The sequence below is a fragment of the Onychostruthus taczanowskii genome, unplaced genomic scaffold (genome assembly GCF_017590055.1).
Source record: "Onychostruthus taczanowskii isolate IOZ18803 unplaced genomic scaffold, ASM1759005v1 scaffold3, whole genome shotgun sequence".
Lineage (NCBI taxonomy): Eukaryota > Metazoa > Chordata > Aves > Passeriformes > Passeridae > Onychostruthus > Onychostruthus taczanowskii.
Genome location: NW_024500349.1, coordinates 12868743 through 12892412, shown reverse-complemented (window position 1 = coordinate 12892412; position 23670 = coordinate 12868743). Strand labels below are relative to the sequence as shown.

Sequence of the window (23670 nt, the reverse complement as noted above, 5' to 3'; positions counted from 1 at the left end):
AATAATTTTCATTCCCCCTGCATTTTTTCATGCAGACCATCATGATATGCACAAGGAGGCAGGGGGATGGGGAGACTGATTCACACACTCCAACTGAACGAACAACTCTTGCACATTAGACCACTACCACAGGTGAGGAAGTAACTTTTTTCAGTATTAAATAACCAACATGACAGGACTACAGCCAACAGAGTAGGTGTGTAGTCAGATGAGAACACAAGGCTCCTACACAAGACAGCACCTTGTGCAAAACTACCCCTTTGCCTGGCAGAAAGATCACACATATGTTGATGGAGGTAGCTGGCAAAGACTACATTTTATCTGGTCACGTCCGTCTGTCTGCTTCCATAAGCCAAAGACAAGAAGCTCCAAGGAAAAAGGTATTGGGAAACCATGGCAACATACCTTTTTGCCTGGTGAAAATTAAGTAGAGAACAGCCATCAATGCTACTAATAGACAAAAATACATTTGTTTTCCAGAAAAATTCACTTATCAAGTTCTTCCAAAAAGAGTCATCCCAGACATCCAGACATAAACACACAGTCAAAATTATCTTTTCAACTAAATTGCCCTTCCTTTGCAAGAATAGGGAGAGCAGTAGAGAAGAAAAGGAACCAGCGAATGTAATAACACCTCTTTTAAACCAGGGCACAGTGCAGATGGCCACAGTGACACCACAAGGCCAGCTCTTCATTGCCAAGGACACTACACAAGCTTAATGAATAAACCACTGGGTGCCTAAAATACTGGGTGCCTGCACACCAGAACCTGTGCAGCCCATGCTGGCCAGGGACAGAGGAGTCCTCAGGCACAGGAATGACAGGCAGAAGCACAGAGCTGCTGACAGGAGGCGTAAAGATGAAGGAGGTGCATGGAGTGACCCTCTGCATTATATCCAGTCTAAAATCAACACTGCATTTGTTACATTCCCACCCAGCATTCCTGGTTTTAGCCAACAGCAGCACCTGAGGATTACAGGCAACCAACAGGATGGCTCAGAAATGCTTCAGATCCGTGCTTCATAAATGTAAAGACTAGGGGTCAACAGTCAAGCTCTCTTCAGTAAGTTCCAAGTTAAGACACCCTTTACTACAAGGAAATGACCATCCTTGCTACGACCTGGCCTACCCAGAATTAAAATACACAGACTTTACTGAGGCAAAAGGTATTTTAACTTACAAAAGTGAACTTAAAAAAAAAAATCTAATTAATAAACTCATAAATTCAGCAAGAAAAACTATTTCCAAAAAGAAAAAGCTCTCAAAACAAAGTTTTTGAGCCAAAACCAAGAGAGTGCATGAAGGCTGACATTGCATTTTGAAGCAATGCCCCATTATGATGAGAACCTTAATTACACAGCACAATTTTTATGCTACAACTATAACTTACTCAAAGAAAAAGCAGCAAAGAACAGAAATCTCCCAAGCTTGGCTTATAGCCAAGTTTAAATTAAGACACATGAGATTTAATTAAATTTTTGTGGATTCTGTTCTCGCATTGTCAGTGATGCTCTCTGTTGCTTAATTTTCAGAAGTAAATGTCTGATTGAACAAGAAACCAAAACCTTTGAATTTTGTTATTCACTTTAACACTAATGTTTATAGGTGTGTTCAAATGAAAATATTTCCCTAAGAATCACCTCCTGCAAGACACTATGGTCAAAGTACAACTTTGGCTTCCCAGAGAAAGCCACAGTCAAACCTAAGCTCTAAAATTTCTTAGAAATCCTATAGGTTTACAGGCTCACTAGGTAATACGCAGACATTATAACATTTCTTTTAAAGCCTTGAAATGGCAAATATATATATTCTTAATTAAATGTAAGCAAAATCAAAAATGCAATTCAAAAAATTGACAAAAAATATTTAATTTTTCTTAGAATACAAGAATACATTAATACATGCCAGATTCTGTACTGAATAGTTGTAATTTAGGATGATGGTATTCTTTTCCACAGAAAAGAACACTTCAGATGCTGGACATCACACAGCAAACATTTATTTCTGTCTAGAGCTTACAGAAAGGGTAAGAAAAGCAGCCTAGGGGCACAAGCAAAATTATTTTCTATGCTGAAAGAACAGATAGTATAGGCAAATTCTGTTTTCTCACCATTAATAATTAGTTTAGTTGCATAAACTAAAAATAACTGAAGAATTCTCAGGGTGAGTAGAATACAACTAGAGCCATTTTATCCTCTTTTATATGCCACTGCAGTGTTTTAATAGACTTCCTCTGTTTTCTCATTTCAGGAAAAAAACTCCACAACATTTCTTATGCAATCTTCCTGTCATTATATCAAAGGAAAAACACGTGCACTTTAGTGTGTCTACTTATGAAAAGACAGGAAAAAACCCTACAAACTGTAGGAGTGAAGCCTTGTAAAATACATAATTTTAAAAAGAGTTGTTGTTACAAAGTTATCCTAACTGATTATCTGATTATGTCCAAAGAAGCCACAGAGTGCAAGTTACACAACACTTTACTATAAATACAGGAATAAAAATATCCAAAAGTAAATCTATAGAACAGAACTGTGAATGTAACTTTTAACTTGTATTTGGATGATGTATCAAATGTTGGAAACCATGATTTAGGTTAACTCTGTGGTGAAAGTGTAGATACTTAAAAACTGGAGACAAAAAGACATAGTTCTTTTAAGAAAGAAAATTGGAACTTAACGAGGAATTTCATACTTCAACCTTACATTTCAAAAAACTCTACTTGCCATTTCATATAATGAGTAGCACTAATACATAGTAAATCACAAGAATTTGAAACTGCAATGATTTGTATCATTAAACATCCACATAAAAGTATCAACATTTTTCCTTTCAGCTGAGCCTCACCTCCACATCTTAATGCATAGCAGCTGTAGAACAACTAAATTTAGCGGCCAACAAATACTACAAGATTAAAAGTCTATAATCCCCATGTTAGAAAAAATTAATAATAATTACTTAGAAATACAGAATTCTTCTTCATCAAAATCAAACATCCCTACTGCATTATGTAACTACTAGAAACAAAGCTATGCTATGCACGTTCTGCATCATCACATAGTACATTTGCAAACATACGGTATTGCCCTGTGTTAGTATGGTACAGGCTGGTTGGCATGGCCATTGCAGAAATACCAGAAGGCGTTCCTTCATCTTCTGACTTCTCTTCTTCTTCAATCTTCGCTACTGCAGGTGCATCTGATGAGAGCTCATTCAAAATTTTTCTAAAAAGAGAATGCAAGTAATTTTATGTACTTAAAGATCCATACCCATAAGAAAATCAAAGAGCTGACTTTTATCAGACAGTTTTGCTGTAATAACTAAGCTGCCTTTAAAACCAGCAAAACCAAAATGAAAAGTCCTTACCGGTATGAAGGTCTTCTTGAAAGTATTTCCCTACGTTTTTGAGAATCAATTATCACTTCTGATTGTGCAGCTTCATCTGCAATCGATGCTACCTGTAATAGCAAAGTTTCTGAAATTCATAACTTCATTTAAAAAAATAGCTGCAGAGTTAATTTTTTTTTAAGATTCCTTCCATGTTTACATATGGGAAGTTTGTCAAGTTATTTATCACTAATCATGTGATTTTGGACTACTTTCTCCAATACAAATTGCAAATTCTGAAGTTACCCAGACACAGCCACTCAGATAACATCTACCATTTGAAAAAGGAAAAAGTCAATAAAATCCACATTACCTTTTTGTAAATGACAATTAGAAGAAGTACTGGAAACAGACTTCTTTAAATATAAAAATATTATACAATTTAATTAACTCTTAAAGTGAAGTCAAACATCTAAAATACAGTATACTGCACTAATGTGCCTTAAATGATAGTATACAATATAAAAGTTTCTTCATACCACACTAGAGCTATTTAAAAAATAACTCTCTTTAAATATACACATTTATTAGACTTACTAATACATTCATAAATGCAAAGGCATTGTTTAGCAATGTTGTACAAGTTTTAGAAGTGCCTTAGAAATCCATATAATGTTGTTTAGCAATGTTGTACAAGTTTTAGAAGTGCCTTAGAAATCCACAGTATATAATTTTCTCAGACCTTTAATATTTTCATATATGCTTCTTCTCTTAAAATTACTCCAGACAATATTAAGGTCTAGGGCTGAATCACACTCTTGACCTATCTTACTACACAGAACTGAAAGTCATTATTGAACAAGGAAAAGGCATTATTTTCTTCGATTCTTTTAACTACTCAAAACTACTGCTGTGCTGAGATTTCCAAATTGAAATAGTGTGAAAATCTTTTCACATGAAGACAGACCAGACTGCAGTTTCAGATTAAGCACTTTGTTAAACTAACACTGAACAAACATGATGTAAAAGATTAGAAGACTTCAAGTGTTTGAACCAGCGCAGTGGAAGCTCAGGGAATACAAGGAAGAGCTCTGGAATTAATGCATCTGCCACTCCTCAGTGTTTGGTACTAGAAACAAAATCTGCCTGACCTCAACAGAAAATGACTCTCTGGGAGGTTCTGGAAATTTCTAGGCATGGGTCAGCTCAACTCAAACCTTTAGAACACCACCTTGAAGGAACTGCAGGTTATTGCAGAACAAAATTATCTCTTCACTTGTTAATTTTATTACATTACACTTCTGTGTAAAAATATTTAATGTAGCCTCATTTGGCTGGGTAATACGCAACAAACATCATTAGAACTCTACGTCTGCTGCCTAGGGGGTGAGAGTTACTTCTGCACGTGTACAGCTGCACAGCTCCAAACCAGACATCAGAGCTGACTGCAGAGATACAGGTGCTTCAAGAAATTTGTATTCCTCCTTTTGCAGGAGAGACCAATGCTGAGCAGCAGAAAGAAATCCTGAAAGACATTTCCATCCCAATGTGCCTTCAGCAATCTCCTCATGGATAAACCTTCAAGCCTCTGGCATAATCCTTCAGAAGTAAGATTGTACGGCCAGCCAAGAAAGAGCCTGGGCATGCTGACTCAAAAGAGAATTTTCATTCTACTGGGGCCTGGGGATTAATAAATAATCTATTTGTCCCAGGAAAAATAGCTTGAAAACAAGACCTCAATTGTCTTTAAATTGTCACATTATCCTAACAGCCACAAAGAGACCCCCTAGTTTGTGAAGATGGCTGAAGAAGTTGGGAGCAGTCATACTTTAGGAAGAAGGTAAGGAAATTACAAGATGATTTAAGCATGTTAATGTGTGTATTGGTTTTGCACAGCATACTTTTTGGTAGCAGAGGGGATGCAGAGGTGGCTTCTGTGAGAAGCTGCTAGAAGCTTCCTTGATGTCCAGTTGAGCCAATCCCTGATGGCTCTGCAGATGGATGTACCACTGGCCAAGCCCGGGCCAATTAGAGATGGTGGCAATGCCTCTGTGTTAACACATTTAGGAAGAAATCAAAACAGTTTCAATTCTAGCCAGAAAAGAGGAGGAGGTGAGAAGGTGAGAGAAACAACATGGAGACACCAAGGTCAGTGGAGGAAGAGGTGCTCTAGATGCTGGAGCTGAGATTCCTCTGCAGGCCGTGGTGAGACCACGGTGAAGTAGCTGTGCATGGATCCTGGGGATCCATGGTGGATGCAGAGATCCCCCCACAGCCCGTGGGGCAGGTGCCCATTCCAGAGCAGGTGGATGCCTGGAGGAGGCTGTGGTCCAGCAGTAAACCCATGGAGAGACAGGTCTTGCTCCCAAGTTGAAACAGGCTGTCCTTGGAGGACTGCACCCCGTGGAAGAGTGACCCATGCCACAGCACTTTTTTTGGGAGCAGGGTTTGCCCGTGAGGACTGCACCCCGTGGAAGAGTGACCCATGCCACAGCACTTTTGGGAGCATGGTTTGCCCGTAGGAGGAACTCACATGCAGCAGTTTTGGGAGGACTGCTGCTCAAGAGATTGGAGCCATGCTGGAGAAGTTAACTGAGAACTGTCTCCCATGGGAGGGACCCCAGAGTCTCACTGGGGAACAACTTCTCTCCCTATGCAGTAGAGGAAAGCCTTGGGTGACAAACTGACCAAAACCCCCACACTTTGTCTCCCTGCACTGTCAGTGGGAAGGAGGGAGAGGCTGGAGGAAAAAAGGTGTCTTCAAGGGCTTATTTTACTTCGCATTATCCTGCTCTGATTCTGTTAGTTATAAATTCACTTTATATCTTTAAGTTGAGCCTGTTTTGCCGTCAGAGTGTTTTCTCCTGGTCCTTAACTCATTAAACCCTTTGTTAAATTTTCTCTCCTCTGCCCAGCTGTAGCAGGGGAGGGTTAGTGAACAACTTTCACAGGGGCCTGGAATTTGGCCAGTGTCAAACCACCACAATGTGGAAGAGGACATTTTCTGCAAGAAATTTCAAAAGCTTTAATTTTCATCATGACAAAGAGAAATGAACACTTCAGATCACTCTAATGGCAAACAACCATGTCCATACTGTTAACAAACAAACCTTTGTAATTTTTTCCTGAACATCATTCAGATTTTGACTTTACCTATTCCAGCTTCATCTGCATTTGAACAAATTTAACTTCAAACTCGTGTTAAGTCTTTCCAAGACCTGATGCACTACAGGGGGGAGCAAGTAATAAGTCAAATAACAATTTAAATCTTCCTACAAATAAAACAACATTTAACAAAACAATAAGGAATGCTATAAACATATTTTTTCATCTAAAAAACAAGAGCATTATGAGAAAAACTTCTGAGCACTTTCCAGTTGAAAATGACAGATGTTTGAGGGAGAGGTCATGCAAGCTTCAACACCAACCTTCAGCATACTTCTTTATTTCTTTTTTAAACTGATATAATTTCCCAAGTTCCCCACTGTCTGGCAGAGACAAGGTAGCAAGTTAAAGCCAAATGATCTGGAAGAAACTCCAGGTGGCAGGATAATGTACTGAAAAGGATCACAGAAGGGCTGAACACCCTCTGTAATGGATTCTTCTACAGCATCTTCAAGCCCTTTCTTACCCAGATGAAACCAAAGCAAAATCCTGGAACTAACTAGTCAGTATTAATTGGGACAAAACTTTCCTGTTTCTACTCCTTTGGGAAAGGGTGGACAGCCAGAGTTCACTCAACACAACAAATAGTTGACTTCCACTCCCCTAAGATGACACAGCAGCAGCTGGCAAGAGATTGCTGAGAAATTTCTCCTTCTGAGCTTTGAAAAAAGTCCGCTGTCTTTGCATGTATGTCCCGACTACACTGACTAAATGAACAGAAACTGGGAACTACCAATGTGCTTACTGAATACAGGTTACTCAGCAAAATTACAGTTAGAAAGAATTCCAATGGAAAAAAGTATTTACTTTAAATACTCTGTTCTGACTTCAAGTTGGATCAAACATTGGCACCTACCACACCTCTTTCCATAGTGAACTAGGATTTCAAAACCTTGAGGTCCCATCATCTACACCAACTGTTCAACAATAAAATATGGTTTTATTATTTTTCTCAAATATAAATCCTACTTATATATGTCTTTTTGTTTATTATACTGGAAAGTTACTAAGAATCCTCTAACATTAAAGATGGCTTTTCAAGACCAGGAACACATGTTTTTTCCTCAACAGGTTGCAATGGCCACAGGTAAAACCCTTCCCTCCTAACAGGGAGAGGTGTATCACCTCTCTTACCAGAAATATCAACTGTATCTGCAAAAAGGAATTCAGCTGACATTTCCCAAAGAGATTTTAATAAAACTAGAGCAGAGGCCTTCCTAGCTACAAGAAAAACACCAATGGGAGACCAAGCAATTTTCAAAACACTGCAAATTCATTCTCTCTTGCCTTTTCTACTTTTTAAAAACTGAAAAGTCTTACATGTTTTGTACCAATCCCTGTTTTCTAGTTCCAGTAACTTCAAACACATGAACATTTGCCACACAAATATGTGTTTTGAGGCTGCCCATATTTTTGGTATCTACATATCCACAGCCCAAAAAGCAATACAAGATGCTCTAACAGGGTCTGATAGGGACTACAAACAAGGAACCACTTGATACAATACACTTACTTTTACTATGCCCAGATCCTTTTCAATAATAAAATAGGAGATACTTCAAAATTTATGAATTCACAGTCTCATTAGAAACACTATGTTCATAGAATTTAACAAAAATTTAAACCTGCAGGATACACTGAAGTAAGGCCATGTTGTGACACAAATTTGCTATTGCGTAAGTTCAGACACAAGTTCCAAGACAATTTCTTACAAGATAAACAGGAAGCATTAAGGAATTGCTACACAATGCTTGTAGAGCTGCTCCTGGTTGGATGTTTGCCACCCTTCCCCCTGCTGTTTCCTGTGCCATGTGAGTAAATCTTGCAGCAGTGGTTAGAATGAAGAGAAACTGAAGACGGCTTGGGAAAAGAATTATGAGGTACCAAATATTCATGAAAATGTAACAATAAAAAAGCTAACCTGAACAGCTTGCATGTGTGGTGACTGAATGACTGAGGGCTGTGTGGCTTGAATGACACCCTGGACATGAACAGTTTGACCAGAAGGCAACTGCACTAGAGTTACAGCTGGAGATCCTCTTCCAGCACTGGAAGCAGCTACAGAAACCTGCAAAAATTACAATCATCATGTGTAAGTAAGATGCCTTAAGACTTCAGCAAATGCTTTTAGAAGTGATAGCCAAAACAGACTGATTTTGTTGCCACATCTAAAATAGCTTAGATGTACATAATTATCACACACACACAAATAAATTATTTTACTGGTAAAACTACCAAAGGCATGTACCTTTCCAAATGGTCTGGAAAGTTTAAAACTGTACTCTAACAAACTGCAATTATTTGGGTTTTTTTCCCTCCAGAGACTTCGTATTTTCTTTTCAATCAAAAAAGAAAAACCCAACCCTCAGCCATCGCACACCAGATCTGTTGTTGCCAGCATGAAGTTTAGGAAGAACCTCCAGAAATGTAACAAAATCCATGTATATTCACTGGAGTGCAATGTCACTGCAACAACATAAAGGGCAGAATGTTCTTAGGAAGAAAAAAATTTAGAACTGCTTTAGTTTTGCTTTGCTTATTAGGTAAGAAGTTATGCTTTTAAGATGGATGTCACAAGAGATATGAGAATTCTTCAGATAGAGAAAAATCACCCTATTAAATAAAGCCATACAAGGATTTGTAAACTGATTTAGTTTAACGGACTCTTGTTATATATATAACTTTATATATCAAGAAAAAGAGAGCTGGAGTGTATCAGTGCTTCAAACAATAACAAAAATAAAGAACAGCTGAATCTTCTCTAAGCCTAGCACAACCACAGAACAGCTTTCCCCATCCTGTGGCTCTCAGCCCTCAGTGCTGAGGACGAATGGGTTGAGAAACACCTATAGGCTAAGAAATAGTTCAATATTTCTGCTGTCACTGTCAAATCTATTAACAGAAACAAGCAGTGACGCAAAGGGAAAACACTCTGATTGGTCTCAATTTACGCGATGAAACATCTCTCAACTCAGAAAAGGAAGACAATGACAAACACAAACCATATCATAAAAAGAAATGCCACGTTTTTCAATTAAACTGCACTGAAAAGTCTTATTTCTATATTCTGCAATTCAACAATAAAATCAGACCCAAATATAAAATTCTGTCATTATTCCCTTCCTAGCTTTGTCCACAGCTTCAAAGGTATCTGGTATGAGCAGTAAACATAAAATGAGATGAGAGTAAGAAGAAAAACATGGAGAATGCTGAATATTAAAAAAAAAAACAGTTAAAGAAACCTTTGTAATTTTTACATATTTACATTGAGGTGTTTTTTTTAATCCAAATATAAAAGCAGTTTTCATTCCTGATCCATAAGATATTGCTTGTCTAGGAAATAATCCCATTCTTGACGGAAGTGAAAAATTTTGCCTGCTATTAAGATGCACTGCTATCAGAAAGTCCTGATGTTGGTTCAAATTACCTTGAAGAAATAATGTTTCTAGGAAACAAAGACAGTGTCAACATTCACTATGCAATTGTTCAATGTTGTAGGAAACTGAACCACTTTTCAGAAAACAGAACAATTGAGGGCATTTTTAACCCTGAAATGAGTTCCTTAAATCATTCTTTAAATGGCATGAAAGAGTAACAGGGAAACAGGACATACAAACCGTCTTACCAACCTATTCAACAAATATTAATATTACAATAAATTTGTCAGAAATAGATATTTGAGATTAAGCTCCAGAAAGTCTCAAAGAGCTGAAGAGTATGATCTATTTTGTGGCAAAGCTTACATCCTGAACCCAAGCTTCAAGCAGCAATCACAGAGCAGTCTAAATGTTTACAAAGCATGCTAACTTTTCAAAACATTATAAAGGCAATTTTACCAAACCTTTCCATTTACTGCTATCTTTGTGAGAATTGTCATTTGACACAATACTCAGTGGGTCAGGAAGAACTTTCTGAGTACAGCCATAAAACAGTAAAAGGTGAACAGTTTACAAGTTTCTTTTTGGTGCACAATGGGTCTGTCACACGTAATCAGGAAATAACCCAGTACTAGAGATTAAGAAACTACATTCATTTTAAAGCTCCTTATTCAGTATAACCCCACGGGGAAAAAAAAAAAAAAAAAAAAAAAAGAAAACTTCATTCAGCTAATACTCTTTCTGGACTAAAGTTTAAAGGAGAAATTGTTTTGTTCCCATTAATTCAGATATGAAATTAAATGAAAGGGCTTAAGTGCTAAGGGAAGGAGATGATACTACTATAAAATTTTCAAGGTTCATATTCTGCATCTCTTTTATAGATATTGGAAATTATTATTAGAATTTTGATTCAGATTTTCCCTTTACAGTTTTGAAGCTGAATATTCCTGTGTCAACTGAAATAATAGAACATTTTCATGCTATCTTGTGTAAATCCTGACTGAAACAGACTTGGCAAAGAAATTTCTTTCTGACATCAGTGATGAGCAATGCTACCTTTAACATCCTTACTTCAAGGACTGTCTGGCACAGCAACTGAAAACAATCTACAGAGGCAAGTCAGCAACACAGAGGCTGAGGGGAAGCTTAACACGTTCTATGGGTTCTATGCTCCTAGCCATGCAATAGTCACGTCCAATAGCTTCAATAAATATCAACCATGCAACCCATAATAGCAGTATGGTCCCATATTTCAGGTATTTGGAACTGCAAGTGCTCTCTCTTCTACGTGGGGAGGGAAAGGTAGCCAGAAAGAATGATCTTCCTACTGAGGCACACGCAGAGCAAGAGGCTGCCCATTATTTATCTAACTCCAAGATACATGGTCCATCTGAACAGTTATCCTGGATGTCCTGAGAATGTCAGATATCCTTTCCCTGCTAAGTACTAGAGAGGTTACCTTCACATTCATCCCCTCATACCTTCAACATTGCCAAATAGAGAATTCAGGACACAGGCCCATCTGATTTCTGCCCCTGCTTAGACTCTAAATACCACAAGGATTCTAGAAGTAAAGTGAAAAGCAATTCTAGAAAAGGAAAAGTCAAGGCAAATGCACACTGGATTCACCTAAAAAAGGATCAAAGGACCTGTCCCACTTGGACACCAAGTAGCCTCTATGAGAAAAAGCTGGAAACAGATGTTTTGATCAATTTCAAAGCCACTGCCAAAATAGCAGCATCTACTTTTAAGGAAAATAAGGTTAGGCTGACTCCAGACATTTGGTGCCACCATACCCTTCAAGGAAGCACAAAATGGTGACACAGCTGCACGTTTATAATCCTCTAACATCAACTTTGCTAAATGGCCAGCATTTGCATTTGGCAGGCTGGTTTTGGAGCCTTTACTTAAAATAGCCTAGCAAAGTCCCATAGCTCTCAATCTCTAGGGAGTAAGATTTAACAGTTTGATATCAAGAGCCCACAAGGACAACCCCCCCAAAGTGCTAAACTTGAACAGTCCCAGCTTGCAACAGCTATGCACTCCAGGCTCTGAAAATCTCCCTGAAAGCCTCCCTGTGCTCTCTGACAGCAGTTCTCACATTGCAAATCCTGACATACGTCTAATTCAGGGCCAGCAGCAAGAGGTCAGCAGATGGTATCTCAGACAAGGTCAGCAGCCAGCCCTACTGATAGACAGCATGACAAGGTTAACAAAAAGTGAATCCAAGAGGAACCCATCAAGATGTAGGATTAAAGAAAAAAAGAAAACACAACTGAAAGTTTTTATCAAACCTGAGAAGGGCTAAAGTACATTGATCTTACATTGTTACAGTTATATTTAGTATAGCTGAGCACAGAGCAACACAGAATGCAGTACGGCTTCTAGAAATCTTGCTAAGGAACATCTAATTTCTCTTTGAATACTATTGCAGATTTAAAACTTCCAAGATGTAAGTTTGGCTACCATCAACACTATCAGAATATTCCAATACAAGTTAACTACTTTAAAAGTACAGCTCTCTACATAGCAACAGATGATCTGTGCGTGTCAGACACCCCATGGAGCTCATCTCAAAACAGGTTGAGAAATTTTCCATCTCACACCTCTGCTCTTCCCTCAAAGACATCAAGCTTTTGTACAGGTGTTCGGCACATCTCCAACAGCTTCTAAAGACATCTACCAATTATTTTACTTTCTTACCTATTTATTTTGGCATCTGGATCACAAAAACATTACCATGTCAATTAATCAACTGGCTAACAGTGACAGATGCAAGAAATGCAACTATAAACTGATTCTATAGTAGGACATTTTATTTAAAAAAAATAACCATTTAATGGACAAAATGGTTTGTCCCTTGCTGGTTTCAAATTTACTCATTTTTGCTTTAGTAGAAAAAGTAATTTTACTTTCAGCAGCAAAAAATTGCAGGAGAATACAACACTATCTATGATACAAGCTAAGAAAAAAATGCAAACACTATTTTGTCCTCTACAAATAATGTATAATAGGTCCTTCTTAGCATTGGAGGTTGTCCCATCACACCATAGTGCTCCAGCCCATACATTCTTTATGTCTCCTCTCTCTCCCAACAGGGGAGACATTAAAAATGCTTCAGCACAAAACAATCCCTGCCCTGTGAAGCACCTGGTCCATCCTTTTAAAACTAAATGGCAGGTATTTCTTTAAAAAGCCTATAGAGGAGAGGAAAATAAGTCAGCTGCCCTCCAAAGAAGAAGTAAAAAAAAAGTGCACACCTCCTATGTAGCTGTATCCCTCAGCATTTTTCTAGTCACTCCCTGGCCATATAATTCAATTAAATATCAAACACATTGAAAACCATTACAATCCATCTGGACATAAAAACTCCACCTGTTTTACTGGAAGGGCAGTCTCCTGTTGGTACAGATGCCCAGAGAGGTTCTAGAGACTCCATCCTTGGAGATATTTACATCCCAGGCAGACACAGTTCTCCTGACACTGCTTGCACAGGCAGGTCAGACTAGACAATCTTAAAAGGTTCCTCCCAAGCTTGACCCTTCTACAATTATTTGATAATACACAGAAAACCACAAATTAAAAGACAGTGTATTAAAATGTTTTCGTTCTGACGGACCAAAACCAAGGCTGAACAAATATTTTGTTAGAAAAAACACAAACAAAGCTTCCATCTCCCCACTCCCTTGGAGATATTTGAAAAGGAGCCCTCAGTTTCAGTGACCAGGCATTTTCGCTCCCAGTAAGAATCAAGTCATTCTTTGCTACTATTTCTGCATATTTGCAACAAAATTATTAGGAGGGAGGAGTGGAAGTTGGCACAAAACGCTTCAGTCACTTGTAGTAGTTGACCTGTCTTAACTGCACTCCTCCACAGGCCAAAGTGAAAGAAGGGATCTGTGATTCTCTGCAATAGTCAAAATACACAGGCACAGCCACGAATTCCTCAGAAACACACGAACTTCCCATCTGGACCACCACAAACCAGTCAGATGTCCCATACAGGGGCCTCCAGAGAGCTTTAACCCCTCAACACCCAGGCCCAACTCTCCGTGACAAAGCGCCTCACCTTCCAAGCCAGCCACGTAGGCACACAGGCTAAGAAAATCCTACTCATCTTAAGCCAAAGGAGCGTCTCAAAAGGCCTGTCAGCAGGAAGTGCTCTGCCTGGGCAGTTCCACCACAACAAATGCTGTGGCAGAGCAGCCTGAAGGCACTGAGGGCGTGCGAGGGCTGCAGGCCCCAGGAGCCAGCGGCTGAGGAGATGGGCACAGGCCCGGAGCCCAGGAGAGGGACAGCAGCACCAACCCTGCTTGTCTGGGAGCCCAGGAGAGGGACATCAGCACCAGCCCCGCTTGTCTGGGAGCCCAGGAGAGGGATGGCAGCACCAACCCTGCTTGTCTGGGAGCCCAGGAGAGGGACAGCAGCTCCAACCCTGCTTGTCAGGGAGCCCAGGAGAGGGACAGCAGCTCCAACCCTGCTTGTCAGGGAGCCCAGGAGAGGGACAGCAGCTCCAACCCTGCTTGTCAGGGAGCCCAGGAGAGGGACAGCAGCTCCAACCCTGCTTGTCAGGGAGCCCAGGAGAGGGACAGCAGCTCCAACAGCTCCAGGACAGCTCTCTGGGCCATCGGACCAAAACCAGGGACTCCACTCCAGACTGTTACACGCAGCCCTCAAATTGAAGTACAAGTTTTGGTTCGGTGTTAATTGCGGGAGATTCATCAATACTTCAGAGTTACTCATTTTAACTGGAAGGTATGGGACCCATACCCCATACAGCTGAACATCCACACACAGTACTCAAGCATTAAATGCAGACAAACACAAAAAGTGTTATACATGGCACAATATAGGAGTGCTAAAACTCTCCTACAGTGTTAGGGACACCTTTGTCTCTGAATCAACATCAAAAATCCCAAGTGACAGAATTCAATTCAAGACAGATGTCTTCTCCAGAGACTACTGCACAAGCCAATATATTTTACACATCAATCATCCTATGAAAATTTGAACAGAACTACAAAAGAAGAAATGAGGGCATGACATCAACAGAGCAAACGAAATAAAATTCTTAAAGAAAAAAAGAAAAAACTGAACAAGCAATATTCCCAGTGCTGTATGCATCAAAACCACCAAAAAAAGGTTGATAAATATCTTGTGGTCTACTTTGTGTCTGAAGATCTGACAAGAGCAGCTGCTTTCAGTTTTTAAAATGTATCTATAATGTGAATCAAGTCTCTAACATAACAAAAACATGGCATCAAATCTTAGCAAATAACTTCAAATCTCCAATGATGAAAAAATTTGGTAAGACTTTTTTAAAATCAGTTTTGTTATTTAACAAAGAGCTTTTGAAGATCCTTTTTAGTGGTCCATACACTTTTCTGAAGCTATAAATCTTAGTACTGTCAGGAACACTATTTCTCTCAAATGCTGAATATAACAGTACATATTTTTAATGTTTGAGAATGGTAGCTATATAATCTTCTATCCATTAACAACCAAACAATAATCCACAGAAAACATGTGAAGTATGCATTTAGAAGTCCAGACACTGTCATTGGATACACAGGGATGAAACAAAACAAGCACACATTAAAAATGTACTTGCAATTAAATAAAATACAAAAACTGGAACTAGGAGACAACCATGGCTACTTTTATTGATGTTTCCATTTTTTTTAATACAACACATCTTCAAGATACACAAATGGTTTAGATATGTTTGATCTTGTAGCCACCTGAATTCTTTAAGACTGTATCCCATCTCTATAACAATCACCTTGTGAGAGTGAAAGGAAAAAACCCCTTTGTCTACTGATCACTCTTGTCTGAAAGGGCTCCTAAAAATGTTACCTTTTAACAGACCTGACGTTATATTAGTCCTTTGTTAACTACTGAAGGCATATTTTCCAGTATACCTATGCTATATTTTTCCTATTTAATACCAAGACTTATAAAATATGAGAATACCATAAAAATTGATAGTTTAAAAATCATAGCAGCTCTGAATATCACTTCATTCATTCTTTTCATCTTTCCACATTCTAACTTACCTGAGATCCTGAGGAAATCTGATTCTGGCCTGGCTGATTCTGAAGGTGACCAGCACTTCTCTCTGTCAGAGAATCCACTGCATTGTCATCCTGTTCAACCATTTCCATGGTCATCAGTCTAAAAGTAAGTACATACATATTTAAATAACTCTGTACAGGGAGGTGTATCAGGCAGCTAGGGAGAGTAATTCCAAACTATTTTCTATTTGGAACAGACAGAAAATAAATATGTTTCTGTCAAAATTAAGTTCTTTCTTCATTCCCCTGTACTAAAATATTTGCTCATATAGCCAGGAGCTCTAAAACAAGTATTTTGGAAAACTGCAGGGAGGGGCAGGGAGGTTGTCAGGGAGGGACAAGCAGAATCTAAAACAAGTATTTTGGAAAACTGCAGGGAGGGGCAGTTCTGGAGATGGTTGTCAGGGAGGGACAAGCAGAGTCCCAGGGTCCCATGCAATGCTGGCAATGCTGCCCACAGAAGGTCCCTTCAGCCTCATGGGCTGCTACAGCCCCGTTGAACCTTCCAAGATGCCTGTTCCCTGCTGGCATTACACTTGAATTGTCTGTAAACTACTCATGGCTCAAGAGCCACAACAATTCTTCTCACTTTACAGGTTTAAAAGTAGGATAGATTTCATTGAAAACTAAGAACTTGCTGACCCTCAATTTAAACTAAGAGTTTAAACTTCATATAGAAAACCTCCCAATCTGCTACATATCTGCTATATAAAAATGCAATTACCTGACAGCTCCTTTTCGATATTTCTTGGCACACTTAGTCATAACGGAAGGTGTGAGTTTTAAAACAAGAGCTTGGATCTCTTCGGCTCCCTTTCTCTCCTACCAAACCCTGCACTGAAGGTGCAACATTGAACAGGTGATGTCAAACATTGCCATGGCAACAGGTCAGTTTACAAACAGAACAGAGACAGGATAGGGTCAGGTAGAGGCAGGCAGGGCGCCCTGCAGGCACGCTCCCACCTACACCCTACTTACACAACCACTGACAGCCTCAAAAAGAAGACATGATATTAGTTGAGAGATGTAAGAGGCAGCAAATCTCGGTTCCCCAAGTTCAGTTTCTGTCACTAGGGGATGACAAGCCTGACTGAGGCCAAAGTTCAATTATTTCAACTGGCTAAGAGTTACTTTGGCTTCTTCTCAGGACTTACACTGAGAGATGCAAGAGGCAGGCAAGGACTGCTACCCACCTGACTCTGAGGCTTTGGAATTAAGACCCTCTTATAAGTTAACTACATTAAATCAAATTATATGTAAACCAAACTCCTTTTGTGGCAGTATTTTACAGAACATTCCACAATCTTTGAAGAGAATAATTTTTATTAGGGTTTTTTTTTTAACAAAATTTTGCCCAAAGTAAAGGCATGAAAATATGGAAAGATACCAGTCAAAGCATATTTCTAGCTTATATGCCTTGGTACTCTACTGACCAGACTTAACAGTACTATAGCTAATTGCAGCAAAGCTGCAAAACAATTCAACATTTTATAGGTTGACATGAATATTTCTGCTCAGAGAAGTTACATGCCCTATGCCAGTATCAATTCAGATTACAATCCTAGGGAGCTATTTTACACCTAAAATCTTTTTACGTTTTTCTCTTGTAGTTACCACTAATTACCTTTTTGTTTAGATACAAATTAATTAAATATCCACTGAAATTCACCAAAGTGTAACAGCTCTGGGGAAAATGTTTTCACCAAGCTTTTCACCATAATTTTCTATAAGAAGATGTTACCTAATTAAAATATTCTGGTTTTATACATGTGCAATATAATAAAGAAGGAGCGAAAAGAAGTTATTCCTTTGTAAACTAGAGCCACCCATAAAGTCTCAAATATGAAAGGTCTATGTGGTTCTTGTAAGAATAGGCTTCAGAACAGCTCACACACCAAGGAAGAAGAAATAATGCCTAGGTACTGGCAACACATTCATTGTAATCTCTTCCTAAAGATGGGAATGCAGTCAGAATCAATTCACTTTATGAAGGCCCTGAAGTATTTTTGTATCCAGAGCCATCTGTCACAGAAAACCTACTGTTGAAAAAAAACACAAAAAACCAAAAACAAACAACAAAAAACCCAAGTACTTTTATTCCCACTGAATGCATTTCACAGAAATTTTACCCAGAAAGTGTAATTTTTAATCTTGGAAAAAAATTTAGTTCCTGATTTTTAGCTTAATTTCTCACTGATTGCAGAACAGTATGAAAATGCATTTACTTCTACTTTATCAGGATTTTTCTCCCCAAGACCTTTCATTTGTAGTGCTGCACTAAATTAGCAAAAAGCTACAAAAAGAGCATCAGTGCAGCAGAAAATCTATCAAAGTTATTTCTCATATTTTGCAAAATGCAGCACAGAGAAAGGGGTGTATTTTTGATGATTGATCTTTAATTAGAAAAACAACAGCAAGAACGATACATGTCAGTGGAGCGACAAACATAATTGAGATTTATGATATACTTGGAAAACTCCAGAATTTATATAGATTTTCCATCTATAATTGTGCATATTCTGACTCTCAATACAAATGATTGCTTAATTAAAATATTTAGCAGGGTGAAGTAAAGTCTGAAAATTTGACTGCCATAAAATGCAGTCACTACTCTGAAACATAACAAAATACTTTTCCTAGATAAGCTCAAACCTGCTTCTTTTTGACAACCTCTGTGATCAAATAGTGACTTGACTTAAAACAACATCCAAATATAAAAATCCAATCACAGCCTAAAAAAAAAATAAAATATATGAAGTATATGAGTAATTTTAAAAGATACATGAGCTACCTTGGCATAAAACTTCAGTGGGAACGATGACTTAAGACAAACTAGCACATTAGTATCACAATGCAGACAGGTTACAAGATTAGGACTGATAGACACAACCATGGGATCACGGAGCTGGCAGGAGCAGGTCAGCTGAAGTCATTTGAGCCCACAGGGTCAGCGGTGGCACAGTCACACCGAGCTGTGCCAGTTCATGTGGCTTGTGCACAGCGCAAACCGGGCACGCCAAGGAACTCCTGAATTTCAGGCTAGGTTGTCACTGTCTTCAGAGCGCTTTTATAACCTGAATTGTACAGGGGTTTTATTTCCTGCACTACACATCACATCAACATGAATACATCAAAGTTTTTAATACATAAAAAGAAAAAATACTGAGCAATACTGTATCTATGCTTTTTGTAAAACATCAGCAATACAGACTGTGGAATGAAACTGTTACTAATCCAATTCAGAAAACAGTTTCCACACATATCACACTCAAACAGTCTGCATTGCAAGCAAATTGTAACATATTCATTGCTATTAAGTTTCCAAGAAAGAAAAACAGAATTTTCCACCAAACCCTTAAAATCCTTTATAAAAGCCTACCAGTAGCAGTACACATCACACTTAAAAGTTTACATAACCTTCCTTCTATTTTGAAAGGAATACTAAACAAATAGTTTAAAGTAAGTGGCCTTGGGTCCTGTTTAAAATTACATGATGTTTTTTCTTCATTGTATTACTAATTACATACAAGTTTTAGTCTTATACTCATTATTAATACATATTTTTCTTATATTTTTATCTTAGTTACTTACAAAGACTGAACAATAATTTTAAATACTAGTCTGTATTTTTAAATTAATAAACAAGTTACACCTCTGCACACACACAAAAAGGGGACAAGAACGGTTATCCGTAATGAAGCAAAGATACCTGCTTCGTCCTACAACATTGCAAAGAGATGTTCAGGATCTGGCAGGAAGTTTAACTGTTTCATACTTGCAACATTCCAGTATAAGCACACGTTTACTGTAGTCACTGAGACTAATGGACAGCAGGTCAGTGATCAGTAGCAGATAATCACTGATTAAGATTATGCATAGAGCGCACATCAAAAGCTTCTTCAACTGCGATCAGATGAACCACCCCTGACAGGAGAAATCTGACAGATGGAATCAGCTAGAGGAAAACAGAAAATCTTTCCTAGAAAATTCAAAGCAATTTACAGCTAAAGGTGTTAATTCTTTATATTTTTGCCCATAGGTAAGAGACGAAGGATAGCATCCCTAACAAGACATGTTCTTTTGCAATAAAGAACACAAGAAATCCTTACACTCCTCCCAGTACTGCTGTTTGTTTTACATCACTGCATATCAACATAATATTTAATGTCTATTGATGAAATTACACTGCAAAACCAGACTGCTATAGTATTTTGCATAACTGGAAGTGTGTGACTGCCTAAATAAATACCCAGAGACATTTTTAAAAACAACTTTTTTATTTCAACCATCCTTTATACATCAGGGACCACTTACAAATGTAGTTTGATATAAAGGAAATCAATCATTAGGGGCTAAAAAATATGTTTCAGCCCTTGCTCCAAATCTCTTTGAAGGTTTTTATTCACACGGGAGTTACTAGAAAGTGAGAATGTGAATTTACAAACACCTGTTTTGCATTTATTGATGACCCCACAGTGAGTGTGGAAACTCTCAGAATACACTTCTTTCAGACATTGTGTTTTCTATCAGCTCTGTAATAACTGTGTTACCACCCTGGTGGCATGAAGGACACCAGCTGATAAGGGGATCATAGAATTCAGTCAAGTAAAATGCACAACAGACCCGATTCTTATACACTTTCCGTTTTCAGTACCACCATCACTAAGATTCTTGTGTCTCCTACACTCTTATTTCCTTATTTTCTTCTCTGAACACCTCAGCTAAACCCTAAACCCCAAACTCCTAAAACCCCAGCGTGCCACTACTCTGAGCACAGGCAATGCTACCTGGCCACCCGGCACCTGCCACCCCAACAATGCAGACACTGCACACAGCCCCTTCAGAGGGACCCGACCAGCCCCTGGGCAGGCCAGAGGATCAATCACCATCAGTCCCCGCGGCATCACTCAACACGCGGTTGCACTCAGCACCAAAAATGATGCTATCACAGCAGCGGGGGATGCAGACAAAAGTTTCACGCAAGACTTCGGACTCACGAAGCCCACTGCGATCCCTCCCCACTTGTTCTGACCCAGCTCCGAAAGCCCTGTGGGCAAGGCTATAACCGGGAGTAACGGACTGAGGGGCAAACGCCACCGGGCACCCCCGCTCCCCTCGGCCGGGGCATCCCCGCGGAGACCGCAGGACGGGCCGTCCGGGGCGCTCTGCCCGCAGCGGGCAGGCGCTACCCCCGCTCCGAGCCGCATCGCCGGGCGAGCCGAGCCGGTGCCCCGAGCAAGCGCTGGAGCCACCGCCTGCTGGAGCCCGGCGAACGCCGTGGCTCCCGGGCGGCAGCGGAGCCGGCGCTCCGAGCAACCCTTCCGGAATTCCCGGGACGCGCAGCCGCCTCGGGGCCGCCTCACAGCGCCGTGCGGGCTCTGCGCGGCCGTCCCTGAGCGCAGCGCGCTCTCGGCTGCCGACGGGGACGCGCCCCCGCCGCCTCCCGCGCGCTCCCGCCCTGAGCGCAGCGCGCTCTCGGCTGCCGACGGGGACGCGCCCCCGCCGCCTCCCCTGCCCTGCCCTTGCCGGCCCTGCCCGCCGCGCCGCCCGCTGCCCTCCGCGCTGCCCCGCTCCCGGCCCGCGGGGGGTCGGGCTGCGCGCACACGTGTCCCCGCCCCCTCCCGCACTCACCCGCCGCCCTGTACGTGCTGCCCCCGTCACAGGGGGTGGGGGGGACCGGGCCGGGCGGAGCCGCACGTCGGTCTCACGTCAGCGCTGATGCAGCCGCGCCGCCGCGGGGGCGCCGAGGAAATGGCGTCTGTGGGGCCTCCCAGCGCCAGCGGCCGCGGCGGGAGGCGGAGCCGCGCGCGGTCCCCGAGCCGCGCTCTGGGCGTGCGATAGCGGGGCGGTGCCGGCCGCTCGCCGCGCCGGCCGGGCCCCGCCGATAAGGGCGGTTGGCTGGGCGCCCCCGCACGGTCCAGCCCCGGCCGTCCCCGCGCTGACCTAGGGAAGGGACGCGGCACAACCCCCGGTTGTCCCCTGGGCGGTGCCGGAGCCCTGAGGGACACGGAAACCTGCCCAGAGGCCGCCCCGCCGAGGTGCTGCCCGCAGGTTGTTTTGTAATTCTGCTTAGTAAAAGCACGTTCCTTACATCAGTCATTCATGGTATGACATAGTATTTTACATTTGTTTGGCTGAGTAAATCAGAAATTGCCGAGAGGCAACAAGCGGGAGCGACGTGCGTGTTGCCCCGCTCGCTGCCACGGCAGTACGTCCAAATGTCCTGAGTCATGTCGGGTTTGTGCTGTAGGTGTGAGCGCAGGGCCCGCCGGCTCAGGGTTAATAACGTTAAAATGCAATAAACGCGTAAGCCATAAACTGTTACTATGGGTGTTTGCACATCGTATGTCTTATTGCTGATCAGTATTTTACAAAGTAGTGTTAGAAGGGATTATACTGCAGTAACTTTTAAATTGGATGTGTATACATCACTGCACATGTATTCTGAGGTTACGTCGTGTATTTACCCATTTTTATCGTTTAGGTTTTTTGTTGTTTTTTTTTTTACTGTGAGAATCTACTCAGTGTGCTAAATAAACATGAAAAACCCAAGTTAATTTCACATAACTCATTGTGATTGAAGAATTGGAGGATGTGTGTGTCAGGATTGGTGATAGGTCCACACAGGTCAAACACTCAGTCTTATTCATGGCATGGAGAAAACCTGCGTATTGATTTCCTGTGTTTTTTAAAAAAAAAACAAATAACTCTTATCTCTGACTTCACAAGGGATGAATCATATTTATTTGCAAAGGTTTTGCCTTTAAGCATTTAGTTCTTTCATTTGCTTCACAGGACTTGCTTAACGCAGCTATCTAAATTGCAATCTAGTGGAAAAAATACAGAATCTTCAATTATCATTATTGCTTGTGCAAGTTTTCAGTTTTCATCCTACATTTCCTTTGTTGAAATATCGAATACCCCCTTCCTGTTTTGAGTTCTGTTTCCCTTCCTTTGCTTGTTGCATATATACTATGTGTCTGTTCTGGGTTTTTAAATAGGACTTTCTCTTCCTGTAATGAATTCTGCTTTAAGATCTCACCCATTACATACATTATCGTTTTGCTCATTCATTAAAAGATATGTTTTCTCTTGTCAATTAAAAATATTTGTTAGAATGGTAAGATAATCAAATGAACAGGCAAGTGTTAAACTACTGAGAATTACTCTGCTGAAACCTTTGGAAAAAAATTCTAGTTTTGCCTTGTATACTCAAAAAGCCAAAAATGGCTCTTAGGATATTAGCAGCACCTCAAAAATATTTTTGAAGTTAGAAGTCTTAGTACAAACAGGAAGAAATTTCAAATGAGAGTGTTAAATAATGGAATGATTATTTAACACTGGAGTGTTAACTCACTGGAGTGAGTTACCTGAGCAGCACCTCAAAAATATTTTTGAAGTTAGAAGTCTTAGTACGGACAGGAAGAAATTTCAAATGAGAGTGTTAAATAATGGAAACCACTGGAGTGAGTTACCTCTAAACAAACTGAGAATTTCCATGAACTCTTAGGGCCTGGATTTGGACAAAGTTATATTTTTATTAGTTTCCAAGTAAGAGTGAGTTACCTCTAAACAAACTGAGAATTTCCATGAACTCTTAGGGCCTGGATTTGGACAAACAGTTATTTTTTTATTAGTTTTCAAGTAACCCATAAATACTTTGAAATGTTTAACTAAGAATTTATTACTATTTATACCACTTCTCTCGTAATGAAGTGTATCAGAGG

The 23670-nt window shown here is 40.2% G+C and overlaps 2 protein-coding genes across 6 annotated transcripts in view; one reads left to right on the top strand and one right to left on the bottom strand.

The window, feature by feature from the left end:
- Positions 1–21746, bottom strand: part of CREM (cAMP responsive element modulator) — a 36016-nt gene extending 14270 nt beyond the window's left edge. For 2 of the 5 annotated variants that reach the window (XM_041408756.1, XM_041408757.1), the window contains exons 1-4: positions 21575–21746; positions 15926–16043; positions 3367–3458; positions 3079–3224 (exon numbers count right to left, since the gene is read on the bottom strand). In XM_041408756.1, coding sequence (XP_041264690.1) covers positions 3079–3224; positions 3367–3458; positions 15926–16039 — 352 coding nt within the window. In that variant the 5' untranslated portion in view covers positions 16040–16043; positions 21575–21746. Of the gene's footprint in view, positions 1–3078; positions 3225–3366; positions 3459–8413; positions 8561–15925; positions 16044–21574 lie in introns of all 5 variants that reach the window. The other 3 variants (XM_041408754.1, XM_041408753.1, XM_041408755.1) reach the window with 3 other exon arrangements.
- Positions 20975–21784, top strand: LOC121337942 (atherin-like; the record flags this gene model as incomplete). Its single annotated transcript, XM_041408405.1, has 1 exon — positions 20975–21784. A coding segment is annotated over one exon (810 nt), but the record flags the coding sequence as incomplete, so codon positions are not given.
- Positions 21785–23670: the final 1886 nt, after the last annotated feature.